The 13,549-nt window shown below is 36.0% G+C and overlaps 1 protein-coding gene across 1 annotated transcript in view; it reads left to right on the plus strand.

The window, feature by feature from the left end:
* LOC141284396 (autophagy-related protein 16-1) overlaps window positions 1-13,549 on the plus strand; it is a 42,208-nt gene that overhangs the window by 1,011 nt on the left and 27,648 nt on the right. The window contains exons 2-3 of the mRNA XM_073817384.1: window positions 299-419; window positions 560-665. Of these exons, the coding sequence (XP_073673485.1) occupies window positions 299-419; window positions 560-665 (227 nt within the window). The remainder of the gene's footprint in view (window positions 1-298; window positions 420-559; window positions 666-13,549) is intronic.

A 13,549-nucleotide genomic window follows, 5' to 3' on the forward strand; every position in this document is an offset into this window, starting at 1 on the left:
ATATATATATATATATATATATATATATATATATATATATATATATATATATATATATATATATATATATATATATATATATATATATATATATATATATATATATATATATATATATATATATATATATATATAAGCCATGAAATTATTAAACAGTGCAAAAACATAATGCTCCCATACAAAATGTATTTTTTTTTTTTTTTACTATGACATGCAAAAATATGACATGTAAATGTTCTTGACAGGTTTAGAGAGATTGTGTTCAGCCTCTCATTAAAAGTATGTCTATTTTTTTTAGGTTACATTGACAGGCCATTCTCGTAAAGTGACAGCAGCCAAATTTAAATACAGTCAGAAGCAGGTGGTCACAGGCAGTGCGGACAGGACCGTGAAAATATGGGACCTCCAGCGAGCAGCGTGTATGTGTCACAAAAATATGCAAAAAATTATTCTTGCGTTAACTAAGAATGTGCACATTTCACATCTGTCTGCAATTAATTGCTCAACATATTAGCACAGCTCAGTAATTTTCATATTTTTCTCTCTGTACTACTCACAGGCATACAAACCATTGAGGTTTTGTCTTTCTGTAGTGATGTTGTGTGCTCCGAGTACCTTATCATCAGCAGCCATTATGACAGAAAAATACGGTTTTGGGACAGCAGGTAAGAACAGGGCAATTACAACACCCACTGCGTACACATCTATCTGACAACATAAAAAAAACACATCTTAATAAATGTTTATGAAATGTTAACTTCTGTTTAGTCTGACAAGGCCAGTAATTTGACTATGTGTATAAAGTGGATTTTGCTGTCTTAAAGGATAACTGTTGCCAAAATGCAACCTGGGCTGTTTTTTTTTTTTACTGTAAACGAGACAAACTTATATCTAAAAGCATAATTACGACAAACGAGCCGTTTTTGAGATTGACCGTGATTTCGTTTTGTGGTCAATGGCCAGTGAATAGGAATACTAGGGGCATACATTTGAGCGCATCAAAATCGATATTTTTACAACACTAAGAAGGCTCGACACACCATGACACTTTGCTCGAAGTATCGCCTGGGTCTCTACACATGAACTCGAGCATTGAGAACATTGTTTGTGTGCACACAGTTTACTAAAAAGAAAGGTTTTGAACAACTCACTTTCACTGTTTGAGTTTCCGCTCGCGGCCGTCTTGCCAGTCAAGAAGTGTCGATCTCCGAGTGCGAGGATGGATAGCTCCTAAAGCATATTTCCATATAAATGCACGGCTAATTCGTTGTTTTGTCGCAAGTGAAAAACAATATTAAACTTCTAGTTGTAAAAAGAGCCTCATATAAGCCTAATATTTCATCCTATGGAGTCCATTCATTCGCATTCGGAGATCGACACTTCTTGACTGGCAAGACGGCCGCAAGCGGAAACTCAAACAGTGTAAGTGAGTTGTTCAAAACCTTTCTTTTTAGTGAACTCTGTGTACACAAACAGTGTTCTCAATGCTCGAGTTCATGTGTAGAGACCCAGGCGATACTTCGAGCAAAGTGTCATGGTGTGTCGAGCCTTCTTAGTGTTGTAAAAAATATCGATTTTTAATGCGCTCAAATGTATGCCCCTAGTACTCCCATTCACCGGCCACTGACCACAAAACTAAATCACGGTCAATCTCAAAAACGGCTCGTTTGTCGTAATTATGCTTTTAGATATAAGTTTGTCTCGTTTACAGTAAAAAAAAAAACAGCCCAGGTTGCATTTTGGCAACAGTTATCCTTTAAGGTTTTGTTCACCCTACAAAAATGGCAAGATCTAATTCTTTTTAGAGTGCAGTCACTTTTGCTTGCATGTCTGGAAAAGTGGGTCCACTGTGAAATGTTTCACATTCATGATATTTTCATTTATAAAATCAGTTTTTAAATCTGAACACATTCATCACAGACAACAGTGGAAAGGTGTAGTCACATTTACTGTTGTTCAGCAAAGTTTTGTGAGCCAAATCCATTCATTTCAACTAGGGGTAGGCGGTATAGCAAAAATATCATATTACAATTATATTTTATTTTTTTCAGAAATATCACGATTTTATCACGGTTCTTTGTTCGTTTTACAGCCAAACTAATCTCCCTATTTTAAAACCAAAGCCTTGCAAGGTAAGAAAATATAAAATAAAAAGAACAGCAGATGTGCCCAAAGTGGGCGAGGTAAAATCTTTGTCATTATTTCTTCTTTGTTATTAAAAAATAAGAACAAAGATAGGCTACAAGTTGCAAATACCCATAATATACAAACAAAACAAACAGGTACAGTAGGTGTATTTAGCAGTAGCAGTCAAGAAATTGAATTAACACATATAAAAATAAAACACTATATACGGTATGTACATAAATTATACATTAACTCTTATTAAAGCAACTGTATTAAAGTTCTTCAGTCAAGAGCAGTGAGTCTTATTTTATTAGCCTACCATCACCCAAAAATGACAATTTGATCATCATTTACTTACTTTTAAGTGTTTTTTAAACTCAAATTAGTTTCTTTCTTCAGTTGAACATAAAACTTATTTTGAAGAATGTGGGTAACCAAACAATTGCTATTTTATTTATTTTTTCCCACTATCAGAGTCAATAGGGTCAAACGACTGTTATCCACTTTCTTTAAAATATCGTCTTTTGTGTTCAGCACAAGAAAAAAATTAATAGAGGTTTGGGACATCATGTGAGTGAGAACATTTTTGGGTGAACTGTTCCTTTAATGACATGTTCAGTTCTGTCGCTTTAAGAGCTGCACGCATCTAATATACATCTGTTTTTCTCTCAACTGTTTACTTTCACTTTAGACACAACCAACTGTGTTTATATGCAGTCCTTGTGTGTTTTTGACAGTATTAGCGAATCAGAGGTGAAAGATAGCTTTGTATAGTAATCAGGCGCTGTTTGGCTTTTAGTGTGCGCATGCTTCAGGTGAAGCGCATGCCAGAACAGCGTGCAAACGAAATAACATTATTTAACCGCCAAGGCTTTAAAGCACATGCAAATAATGTACTTTAGTGATTGTGAATAAGTGCAGTGTCCCGTGAGTGAATCTATGTTGTGTTGTACAGAATTGAGACAGAGGCACACTGTAGCACGATACTACAATATTTTTTCAAAATCAGATCATGGAGACATTTTAATTGTCCACAATCAAAAATCATCATAACGCACGTCCCTAATTTCAACCTAAATCCGCACAATTTGGAATATCGCAAGATTGCCATACACACATTTTGACACATTTGACACATTGACATTAAAGGATTACTTCATTTCCAGAATAACAATTTCCTGATAATTTACTCACCCCCATGTCATCCAAGATATTCATGACTTTCTTTCTTCAGTCGCAAAGATTTATTTATTTTTTTGTTGAGGAAAACATTACAGGATTTTTCTTCATATAGTGGACTTCAATGGTGCTCAACAGATTGTATGTTAAAAATGCAGTTTCAACGCAGCTTCAAAGGGCTCTACACGATCCCAGCCAAAGAATAAGAGTCTTATATAGTGAAATAATCGGTTATTTACTAAAACAAACAAACAAACAAAAAATTATATACTTTTTAACCACAAATGCTAGTCTTTTCTAGCTCTGTGATGCACGTGCATACTCTGTGCACTCCTGTTCAAGACAGTTAGGGTAGGTCGAAAAACTCCCATCTCATTTTAAAACTTTAAAATCAAAACGTCTTGGATGACATGGGGGTAAGTAAATGATCAGAAAATTTGTATTTTGGAAGTGGAGTAATCCTTTAACAGAAAGCTGCTTATTTTGAAAGTAAGTTCTGTGTAAGCTGTGCTTCATAATGTACACTGCTACACTATTCACAATAGACAATTGACTTTTTAAAATATTTCTCTAATATGTCCACACCTTAATAGATAATAAAGATCAGCGTATGCAGTGTTTGTCTTTTTGTCACAATACCTGGTATAGCAGTAAATTAAAACCAGGATCTGGTCAGGATCTAAAAGAATTTGACTTGAATAGTCAGACTTTTGCTTGTGAACTGCCCTCTTAAACAGGAAGACAGGAATTACCTGAAACTTATGTTCAGTTCACATATGTGCAGATCTGGGGAGTCTGATATTTATTTCCCCATCTCATCTGACAGTTCTGACATTTTTCCTCAGAATTCTGAGTTTACATCCTCACAGTTCTGTCTTTTTCTCTCTGTTTTTTTTTTCTTTTCTCAAAATTCTGCATGCAGTCAGGTCAAATATCAGAATAAAGAGTTGGTAGATTCTGAGAAAAAAAGTCAGAATTGTGAGATATAGGCTGTGTTCACACTGCAGGCAAATGTGGCCCAAATCCAATTGTTTTGCTCACATGTGACTCAGACTTGTTTTGCTCATGACAGTGTGTGAACCGCATGGAATCTGATCTTTTCAATTCTGATTTGTGCCACTTCCAAATGTGGTACTAAATCCTATACAGGTCAGATGTTTTGTAATGTGACCGCAGTCTGAACTGTCATATTGGAATTTATGCAACCTTTACGTCAAACTTTATCATACAACTTTATTCATCATGATTCTGCACTCGTGGGAATTACTTCAAAGATTTTACATACTCAAAGTTATCAAAACAGTTGCGAAAGGTAGTCAGAAGTACAGTGATGTGTCAGAACTCATAAGTATTATGGTGAAAACTCTATATACAAGAAATACAATCATAAAAGGTTCAAAACTTTGCTCACTTCTGTCACATCCTTGTCTCTATTTATCATATTGCATGTGCATAATTTCGCTGGCTTCTGTGGCAGTTCACACGATAAATAAACACATAATCACTTACTTTATGTCCTCTGTGTTTACTTCCTTATGACACCGTGTAGTGTTAATTTCGTCACCTATTTTTAATTTAGTCTTAGTCTTAGTCTTGTGCCAAATGTCCTTGTTAGTTTTAGTCATATTTAGTCATTTACATATCTTTTTTTGTTAGTCAAGTTTTAGTCGACTAAAAGTCTCGTCATTTTAGTCTAGTTTTAGTCAAAAGAAAACTCAAGGTATCTTAGTCAAGTTTTAGTCGACTAAAAGTCTTTTAATTTTAGTCTAGTTTTAGTCAAAAAAGAACTCAATATATTTTAGTCTAGGTTTAGTCAAAATTTTAGTCTTTTTTTAAAATAACACACACACACACACACACACACACATATATATATATATATATATATATATATATATGTATGTGTGTGTATTTTAAAAAAAGACTAAAATTTTGACTAAACCTAGACTAAAATATATTGAGTTCTTTTTATATATATATATATATATATATATATTACTGAGATTATTACTGATACACATTTCAGTAAAAAAAAGTGTTTCACATATCTCAAACATTGGTTAAATGTCAGAATTACCTGACAAAATACACTTGTTGAATGATTTTTGTTGAATGCAAATGTTAAACGTGTCTGGTTTTCAATTTCTGATTTAGGAGACACATTCACAAATGATTAACCCTTTCAGTGGTGAGTTTAAAATATTCTAGCGGACCCCTGAGAGTGAGTTTTTTTTTAAGCGACCGTTATTTTAGAACGTTCGTCCTTATTGTTTCCATGGCGACGCATCAAGCTTGTCACGTGACACAACACAGACACAATAACACTGTATGACAGATAGATCGCTTTTATTTCGTTTTTCCTTTTTTATCCAGAATACTCACACACTTGCTTACCATGCAATGAACTATCTAATATTCCGATTCACAAATATGTCTGAATTAGTATGTTTCGTCGTTTAAAACCCTATATAAATGATCTGGATCGTAATCTGTAATGTAAGATGGGCGCGGCCATGTTTGTTCGCGCTGCTGTTCAGACTCAGAGAGTCCTGTCAGCCGTATTTACAGCACATATACATTCATCCGTTTCTCCCGAAATACATGCAAGTAAGTGGCTGGTGAACTAGAAGAGGAATAGAGTGAACTTTTTAGTTACTAAGCCTATGTGTATGTGATATGAATAAAACACATCGGCAAATTATATTTGAATAGATTGTTATTTGCTGCTTCCATAGACCTATGTGTGTATTTTACAAACTCTAAATGTCTCCTTTTACTAGTACTTATGTGTATTTAAATGTCTGAAACCTAAAATAAGCGTTATGTGGTTAAAAACACTGCATAGTTGTGATTATATGACAAGCGCAGAGCTCGTCCGTCTCTGGCTCAGCGCGCCAAAGCGCAGTTTGAATATTTTAAAGCCGTAACCGCTGATGAAAAAGCAGAGACGATTGTAGACGAAAATGAAGAGAGATTTTATCTTAGTTTTTATTTTATGCAAAACATTTTCGTCTCGTCTTTTTTCGTCAACAATAATGCATGTTAATTTAGTCTTAGTCAGCGTTTTTGGACAGTGGTGCAGTCTTGTCATCGTCTCGTCTTAGTCATGAAAAAAAAAGGTCGTTGACGAACATATTTCATCTCGTCTCGTCTGACGAAATTAACACTAACACCGTGCAGAGCTAATGTTGCCAAGCTCACAGTATTCCCACAAAATTCAGCTACTGTTTTTTAACTCTGAGTTGAAGCGACCCCACTGACGCTATATTTACCCACAGAACGCAACTGGGTTACTTTTAGACTAGTTTTGAGAAGCGATGGTGTGGATTTTGTTGTGAAAACCTGGCAGCCCTGTTTTAATTGTTCTTTTGTGCATGCGGGTCAGTTCAGAACCATGATCACATTCAAAAAAAAAAAATTTAACAGCTATACAAAAAAAAATCAGATCTGAGCAAAAATCTGAATCACCTGTAGACTCGCAACTGAGCTTCCACAGAAATGGGATAAATCCTCTCGAGCAAAGAAGAACATTACAGTCAGTGTTCTTTAGAATTTTGTATTTACAGTGATTATTTAGAGAATTATTTGATCTGCTGATTTTGTATGTTTGCCCACTGACAAAGAAATAATCAGTATATAATTTTAATGCTTGATTTATTTGAACAGTGAGAGACAGAATAACAACGAAAAAATCCAGAAAATGCATTTCAAAAAAGTTATAAATTGATTTGCATTTTAATGAGTGAAATAAGTATTTGATCCCCTATCAGTCAGCAAGATTTATGGCTCCCAGGTGAGCCAGAAATCTGAGATTAGGAGAACTCCCTTTAAGAGAGTGCTTCTAATCTCAGCTTGTTACCTGTGTAAACGACACCTGTCCACAGAAGCAATCAATCAATCAGATTCCAAACTCTCTACCGTGGCCAAGACCAAAGAGCTATCCAAGGATGTCAGGGACAAGATTGTAGATCTACACAAGGCTGGAATGGGCGAAGACCATCGCCAAGCAGCTTGGTGAGAAGGTGACAACAGTTGGTGCGATTATTCGCAAATGGAAGATACACAAAATAACTGTCAATTTCCATTGGTCTGGGGCTCCATGCAAGATCTTACATTGTGGAGGTGAGGAATCAGCCCAGAACTACACAAGAGGATCTTGTCGTTGATCTCAAGGCAGCTGGGACCATAGTCACTAAGAAAATAATTGGTAAAAAGGACTGAAGGACTGAAGTACTGCAGTGCTGGCAAGGTCCCCCTGCTCAAGAAAGCACATGTACAGACCCGTCTGAAGTTTGCCAATGAACATCTGGATGATTCAGAGAAGAACTGGGTGAAAGTGCTGTGGTCAGATTACACCAAAATCAAGCTCTTTGGCATCAACTCAACTCACCATGTTTGGAGGAGGAGGAATGCTGCCTATGACCCCAAGAACACCATGCCCACCTTCAAACATGAGGTGGAAACATTATGCTTTGGGGGAGTTTTTCTGCTAAGGGGACAGGACAACTGCACCACATCCTCCAAGGGATGATGGACAGGGCCATGTACCGTCAGGGCCAGGGCATTGAAAATGGGTCGTGGATGGGTATGACCCAAAACACACTGCCAAGGCAACAAAGGAGTGGCTCAAGAAGAAGCACATTAAGGTCCTGGAGTGGCTTAGCCAGTCTCCAGACCTTAATCCCATAGAAAATCTGTGGAGGGAGCTGAAGGTTTGAGTTGCCAAACGTCAGCCTTGAAGCCTTAATGACTTGGAGAGGATCTGCAAAGAGAAGTAGGACAACATCCTTCCTGAGATGTGTGCAAACCTGGTGGCCAACTACAAGAAATGTCTGACCTCTGTAATTGCCAACAAGGGTTTAGCTAAGTCATGCTTTGCAAAGGGGTCAAATACTTATTTCACTCATTCAATGGCAAATCAGTTTATAACTTTTTTAAATGTGTTTTTCTGGATTTTTTTTGTTGTTACCGTCTCTGACGGTTCAAATAAACCTACCATTAAAATTATAGACTGATCATTTCTTTGTCAGTGGGCAAACATACAAAATCAGCAGGGGGAAAAAATATTTTCTATTTTTAATACTTTCTTCTCACATTTACAGTACACCTTGTATTAAGATGTGTCTTAATACATCTTGGATCACTCAAACAGCATTTGGAGGTAGTTGAAAACATGACCACATATCATCTGTGGTGTAAACATTGTTATCACTTCTTTTGTTGATCTGTAATAAGCACTTGTTATAATGTCACCTGAGACGGATATTGATACTTTGTGTAAACAGGGCAGGTCTGCTTGTGTACACAGACCAGTTATTAAAAATATTTCTGGTTCAAAAATAATAGCCTTATAATGTATAGTTGAAGATGGATTTATTAAACAAGCTGTTTAATGGTTTTGTATCAGTGTAAAACCTTGAAAATTTCACATCATAAACGTGTCAATCACTATAGTGCTTTTTGCAGCAACCATCCAGGTTTCCAGAACTGACTTGAGAGTAGTTGGCGCAATTAAATGTGAATAATGAACCCAGCTGGCAGTTCTCGAACTGGCACTGCTCGCTGTCTGTCACTACACGTCTGGCTAGTGCGATGACCTAAAACAGTGTAGCCTCAGGTGCGTGTGGTGTCATCGCTGGCGAAAGACGGCTTGTTAACGCTTTTGTGGTAATGCATGAGATTGTTTTGTCTACAGGCCTAGTCGTACAGACAGAAACTCTTCCACACGTGTTGACAGTTGACGCTCAAAGGTGTTTGCGCTGCTCTGCATGGAATTCATTTTCCAGATGTGATTTATTTATTTATTTTTTTATCTTTACGCTAAATGTTTCGATGCTTTAGGTTCAGTTTAGGACATGACTGTCCTTTAAAGGGATGGTTTACCCAAAATTTCTCTCGTTGTTTACTCACCTTCATGGCATCCCAGACGTTAATGACTTACCCTTTTCAGATTAACACATTTTGTTTTAGGAAAGTCCAAATAATGCAAGTGAATGGGTTCCCAAATGTTCATGTTTCAAAAACCACATGCAGCCATCATGACAGCAATAAAAGACACAACCCCAATGAATGAATCAATCCAAATAGGGCTGGGTGATATGGCAAAACATAAAATCAAAAGTACAACATGATACCACCCTTGGTAAATATGAGCAAAGGTGGCTGTGAAAATAAATCTGCATAGTTTATCCTTTAGATCAGTGGTTCTCAACAGGGGGGCGCAAATTGTTTGCGGGAAAAAACAGACAAGGCATTATTTGGGTAATGGGTGTATTTTATTGCGTTTCACGTTTCATGTAGAACAGATATTCTAAACCAGTGGGCCTCCAGGGTGCCGCGGAATAGTTTAAAATTCATTTAAATATTATCCTAAAATTGTTTAATTTCATTATTAATGTTTAAAATGAAAATGATCAAAGCACGGTCTCTCTCGTGTTCTGTGATTGATTGCTTTGGACTCGACGCATCAAGTTTCATCGCACTGTTAAATACAGACTGAGCGGCAGCTCAAAACTTTCAACCGCTGCACAAAACTTCATTTTAGAGTCCTGCAAGGGACATATTTTTTAGTCCCGCTCCCGCAGAAATATGTTATTTCGTCCTGCTCCCGCCCGCGACATTCATGTTTTGTCCCACTTCCACCCGCAAAAGTAACATATTATACCCTGCCTCTGCTTAATTGTTTTTATCCACGGTGTGGATAAAACATCCCGCGAACCCGCTCCTACGTCCCGATCTAAATCAAATTATTTGCGATACGTGCTTTAAAGTCGTCTGAATCAAATAATTTGCCATACGCGCTTTGAAGTTGAACGTTCTGAATCAAATGATTCGCGATCCGATTGGAGCGCTTCGAAACGGTGAATCTTTTTGTGACGCAGTGGTTTACTGATTCGGAGTTTCCAAAAAGCTCCGTTGATACCTTGTTCACCTTCTCTATAAAATGTATTCGTTGTTTGAAAATAAATCATTACTATTTATAGAGCTAATTTACAATGTTTTGATTAAATTGTGATCACATAATACAGCTTCCATCGTATTAAAAACATTTCATGACCTAACACTCATTATCTGGTTCTTGCCTAAAAAGACGGGTATATAATGCGCGTTGTTAACAGATTACACTAGTTTCGTCAACCTCTGCCTATGGAGAGAGAAAAAAAAGTTTTTAAAAGCATCCCCCCCTCTGGTTATTTCACAAATCGCACCCTGTATATATATATATGTATGTATGTATGTATATGTATGTATGTACATGTATATGTGTGTGTGTGTGTGTGTGTGTGTGTGTGTGTTAAAATGTTAGAACTGAGCAGAGGGCAAAACTAATGTTTTGGTTAATAAAACAGGCTTAAAAATAAGCATCTTTAGAGGAAATGTCAGGTATGGGGGGCCTTGCAAAATTGACCTTAGCAGGAGGGGGGCCCGGCCTAAAAAAGGTTGAGGACCCCTGCTTTAGATCTTTCATTCAAAAAATTAACGAAATTCTAACCTTTCATTAAAGTAAAACAATGAAACTGGGGGGAAATCTCATTATGAAATAAAGGTTGGCCACAATTATTGGCACCCGATTATTTCAACGGCCTTTTCCCAAAATAACAGCTCTGAGTTTTCTCTAACAATGTCTAATGAGTTTGGAGAACACCTGACCAGAGATCAGAGACCATTCCTTCATACAGAATCTCTCCAGATCCTTCGGATTCCCAGCTTCATGTTGGTGCATCTTCTCTTCAGTATGGTATTTGAAAGAATCCATGATGCCATGTATCTGAACAAGATGTCCAGGACTCCAGCAGAAAAACAGGCCCACAACATTAAAGACCCAGCAGTATTTTTAACTGTGGACATGGGGTACTTTTTATCCCTGTTTGCACCAAACAAATCTGGTGGGTTTGTTGCCAAAAAACTCATTTTTTAGTTTCATCTGACCAGAGATTCCAGTCCTGTTTGAAGTTACCTGTTTGAACTGAATATGCTGTAGTTTGTTTTTGGGTGAGCGAGCAATATTTTTCTTGAAACCCTCCCAAACAACATGTGGTGATGTAGGGGCTGTTTGAACATTTTATTTTAGGCTTTCTGACCCCAAGACTTGACTAATCTTTGCAATTCTCCAGCTGTGTTATTGCCCTAATGGTGGAAATGAGGATTTTCAATGTTTTAGCTCTTTTCTTACAGCCAATTTCTATTTTGTGAAGATCAACAAACTTACATTCTTTGCTTTTACTTTTTATGATGAATTGATTAAGAGAATTTGGCTTTTGTCTTCCTAATATTTATAATCCTGTGGAACAGAAAGCCATGGCTGGACAATTTTATACTCCTAGCCACCCTGGTGTCCTAAAAAATGGGTAATATTAATGGGAATATCCTTCAGAGATTTATTATTTACTTTTTCTCTGAGAATTATTATTATTATTATTTTTTTGGAACAAATCAAATTTCTACAGCTAACTAAAACTAAAAATACATGTTCAGCCAAAACTATTTTTCACATGATTATATCACAAATTCTCACTAAGTAAACTCTTATAAAATTCAATACATTTTATAAATGTTCTCCTGATTTGAGGCTGTAGACGGCTTTTTAAAAACATCAATTGGCAAGAAAAACATTATCTGTAGCTTCATTTTTCAGGAAAGTGACAGCATACTAAACCAGCATCCACTCAAAAATGAAAATTGTGTCAACATTTACTCACCCAACTGTAGTTCAAACCCATCCGACTTTGGTTATCTTGAAAACACAAATGGAGATATTTTTAATGAAACCTGAGAGCTTTTGTGTCCCTCCAGTGACAGTCTATGTAACCAAAACTTACAAGATCCAAAGAAGTCATAAAGACATCATAAACTGAATCCAGATAAAAAGCACAGTATGTGTGTTGATATTTGGAAAATAGAAAAACAAATCTGTTCATCATATAAAATGACCGTATCCCTTTACAAGACCTAATTTGGTTGGTGGTTTATTTATATAGCACTGCTAAAAAACCCACAGGTTAACCACAGTGCTTTACATGAAAATAATATTGACATATTGGCAAATCAAACAGTCACATATATTGTACCACACACTATAACTGTCATAGGCTGCCACCACAAATTGAACTTTCAGCAGATTCTTAAACATTGACAGAAATCTTGACAAGACTTGGATAAAACCACCTTTACAACCTTTTAATATATTCTAAGTTTTGGTTGCCTGAACTTTCAATGGATGGACAGAAATCTTTCAGGATGCATTTAAAATATTTGAAGTTGTGTTTCAAAGATTAACCAAAGTCTTACAGGTTTGGAACGACATAACGGTGAGTAAGTTTTGGGTGAACTAACTCGTAATGTCTCTGTGTCCCTCCGTAGAAACAAAACAACAAACAGCTTTTTCTTGCGCTTGCAGAGCTTATCACCTTCTCCAAAGTATTTGTTTTTCTTGCCATGAGAGATTTTGAATTGAATTTGAATCGGAATTAGTTGTAATATAAGACATAAATGTCTGAGATCAATACCTTAAATAACAGTAGCATCATTTTTTACTAAATCATCTCATTACATCTCCTGTAATATATCAAAGAAACTACTTTGTGCTTGTATGTATTGCTTTGGAATTGGCCTAATTTCATATTGAACAGCTGGTATGGGTCTGTAATATTATGGTGCAGATGGAAACAACTCTGAGGCTTAATTGATAAAATACAGCAGACTGTTGTCCTGTGACTCTATTACAACTTCTCCAAACTGTTGTGATAAGTCATTAAAAACATCTTTCCTAAAAAAGGACAATGACAGCCCTTACCATCTGGATTAAAGGAAAATAAAAGCATAGACAAGTAAACGGTAATAAAAAATAACAATGCCAGCAATGAAAAAGAGGACCAATACATACAACAGAACAAAGATACAAATAGGCCTAACAGTAGTGAGAAATACTACAGATATTGACTAAACTAACCAAATGTCTTTACGTTATGAATTAAACTTACATAGATTTGTGTTGTCTTTTGTTGTTTGATTAACATTAATGGCACAGACAGCAGAGAAGCTGCTTTAATTTTAAAACTGAATGCATGGATCCAGTAAATTGATATACATTGATTCACATCCAATTTTCTCCCAAATGTTTACATTCTTTTAAGAAGTAACCTACTATGTTTCTTAATACTTTTTATCAACTTAATACATAATTTTAAACCTAATTTGTGCATCTTTGACCATTCAAAAGGCAGAAGACAAGATTTTTGCATGC

Source organism: Garra rufa, chromosome 14 (genome assembly GCF_049309525.1).
Source record: "Garra rufa chromosome 14, GarRuf1.0, whole genome shotgun sequence".
Lineage (NCBI taxonomy): Eukaryota > Metazoa > Chordata > Actinopteri > Cypriniformes > Cyprinidae > Garra > Garra rufa.